This window comes from Montipora foliosa, chromosome 11, assembly GCF_036669935.1.
Source record: "Montipora foliosa isolate CH-2021 chromosome 11, ASM3666993v2, whole genome shotgun sequence".
In the NCBI taxonomy this organism is placed as follows: domain Eukaryota; kingdom Metazoa; phylum Cnidaria; class Anthozoa; order Scleractinia; family Acroporidae; genus Montipora; species Montipora foliosa.
Genome location: NC_090879.1, coordinates 16,742,732 through 16,745,231, shown reverse-complemented (window position 1 = coordinate 16,745,231; position 2,500 = coordinate 16,742,732). Strand labels below are relative to the sequence as shown.

The window sequence follows — 2,500 nt, the reverse complement described above, 5'->3', positions numbered from 1 at the left end:
TGAAGGATAATCTTTCATTTGAGGAAGAGATCGTGTTGGTATGTTGGTCCATTACCTCGTTCCTAGGCCTTTTCACCGCCGAGAGTCGCGGTGAAAAGCCCTGGGAATGAGGTTGATCCAACCTCATTCACAGTGGACCCAAAGAGGATAGGGTGACGTCTACGGGCCACTTTCCATTTTTCTAGCACGTAGAATATTACAGGATACCTACTTTGTATTCTGTATAACCTGCGATCAGGCTTACTTTTCTTTAGAGACGGCGCGCGTTCTCTAAAGAAATGGCTCCTGATTGCAGGTTATATCCCGTATCCCCTTCCGATTTGCACTTCATTTACACCATGTGTGAATATGCGTAGTTCCTGGTTGTCTGCGTGTTACATAATTTGACGCAGGTGATAGTTCCTTCGCCCGAAAATGCATTCCACAGCCCTTATTCAAGCCCAAAAGCTTCGCCAAATGATGCTTCAAAAGATCAAGCACCTCCGGATCTTGGATGTGTCTTGGCATCTCCCGACGGAAAATCGCGACGCAAGGCGCGAATTTACAGCTCATCGGATTCCTGGAGCCAGCTTTTTCGACTTGTACAACTGCAATGATAAGACTTCTCCGTACGAACACATGTTACCAAACACTAAGGATTTTTCGGACTACATGAGAAGCCTTGGAATTCACAATGGTAGTTACGTCGTTGTCTACGATAATAATGCAAAGTCTGGACTCTTTTCGGCCCCTCGGGTGTGGTGGATGTTACGCGCATTTGGTCACGAACAGGTGTCAATTTTGGACGGAGGATTCCCGAAATGGTTAGCCGAGGGTTATCCAATCGAATCAGGCCCAGAAAAGAAAACGGAGGTTAAAGGTAAATGCCTCAATGTTGTTATTCTGAAAAAAAAGTTGTGAAAAAAATGTGGGTATGGAGATGAGGAATGGAATGGAATATGGGAGGTACCCACAGGCGCCCCAAGCTCAGTGTGAGGGAAGCCAACAAGAATATAACGAATTGTATGGGAATCCCGATAAAAGGCTTAAGAAGATAATAATGTAGGGAAGATATCTACAAACATTGCTTTTGTTATTCAAATTTGCCAACCACAGGAACAAAAGACTCTTTGTTTCAACAGCCAGTGAGGCTCTGGTTGATACGTAAATGATGATAGGTGGCATCAAAGATATCTTCTCTGTTAGAAAGCCTTGCTTTATTCCATTGTGGGTAGCATCCTTCCTGTGTGGTTATTTTCCAGACCAACACAATGTGAGCCATTTTTCAATTTCTCGGTTGCCCACCGTATTATAAGTTCCCAAGGCTGCACACTTGATTCTAGGGAGCCCACCAAACTGAGTCAAATATTGCGAGATAAAAGGTTTCCACGGTCACAATTCCACATCAGAATCAATTGACAAAGATTGAAGTTTCATTTCAACCCACCATCAATGCAACAGCAGTACTGCAAGCAACCTCAGGTGGTAGTTTGTTTACTCGATCGCAAGAAAACACCTTCCAAAAGATGCACTTTATGCGAAGATAACAAACTGAGCCCCACTGGGATAGTGGACTGTAGCTTGTCAACAGCAAATTTTTTCTATTCCACTGGGTCTCCCAACACGACTGTGTCTAAAGTCATATAAAAAGTTGTTGCTTTGACTATATCAAAGCAACAACGGTATTTGTATGCTTAGCTGTAGAAAATTGTTGGAGAAATACCATGTGAAATCTTCACAGTTGCAATCTGCCTGAAAAAGCAAAGACCATTCAAGTCTGCACTTATTCTTACTGTTAGGTCTTTGGCTTGGAAAACTCTAAATAAAATTATGAATTTCTGATCTTTCTTTATTAGATGGATGCCCATTTGAAGCTTCTTTGAATACAAGAATGTTCTGTGACTTTGACTTTGTTAAGGCCAATATATCTCAAGAATGTTGTCATGTTGCTGATGCTCGATCTGCTGGTAGATTTTATGCCACTGATCCAGAACCACGTCCAAACTTCCCATCTGGTCGCATTCCACGCTCCAAAAGTGTGCCTTACTCTCAGTGTTTGGACCCAGAAACTAAGGTTATGAAAACTCCAGAGGAGTTAAAGAAAGTGTTTGAAGATGCAGGAATTGATCTTAGGAAGCCACTTATTACAACCTGTGGGTCTGGAATTACTGCCTGTGTTCTCGCATTGGCATCATATCTTTGTGGAAAGTCAGACACTAGGGTGTATGATGGCTCTTGGGTGGAGTGGGGTCAGCGTGCATCTTCGGATATGATTGAAAAAAAATAATATAATATAGAATAGAAAATGGTTGAACCCCTTAAGGATTTAGGTACATACTTGGATGTAATTTGATCAAACCAGAAGAACAAATTCCATCATTCAAGGTATTATAATATAACAAAGGAGTTTCAACTAGCACATCCTTTGCTTTAAACAATATTAGTTGTCACTCTACTCTGATATTATATCTACACTAGCAAATTCTGTAATTATTTATTATATTATAATGGGCATTTAATT

The 2,500-nt window shown here is 41.2% G+C and overlaps 1 protein-coding gene across 1 annotated transcript in view; it reads left to right on the top strand.

Annotated features, from left to right (window-relative positions):
* The first annotated feature begins 275 nt into the window (after positions 1-275).
* Positions 276-2,500, top strand: part of LOC137974945 (3-mercaptopyruvate sulfurtransferase-like) — a 2,293-nt gene continuing 68 nt past the window's right edge. Inside the window, exons 1-2 of the mRNA XM_068821963.1 lie at positions 276-859; positions 1,836-2,500. The exon at positions 1,836-2,500 is cut by the window's right edge and continues 68 nt beyond it. Of these exons, the coding sequence (XP_068678064.1) occupies positions 415-859; positions 1,836-2,266 (876 nt within the window). The 5' untranslated portion in view covers positions 276-414 and the 3' untranslated portion in view covers positions 2,267-2,500. The remainder of the gene's footprint in view (positions 860-1,835) is intronic.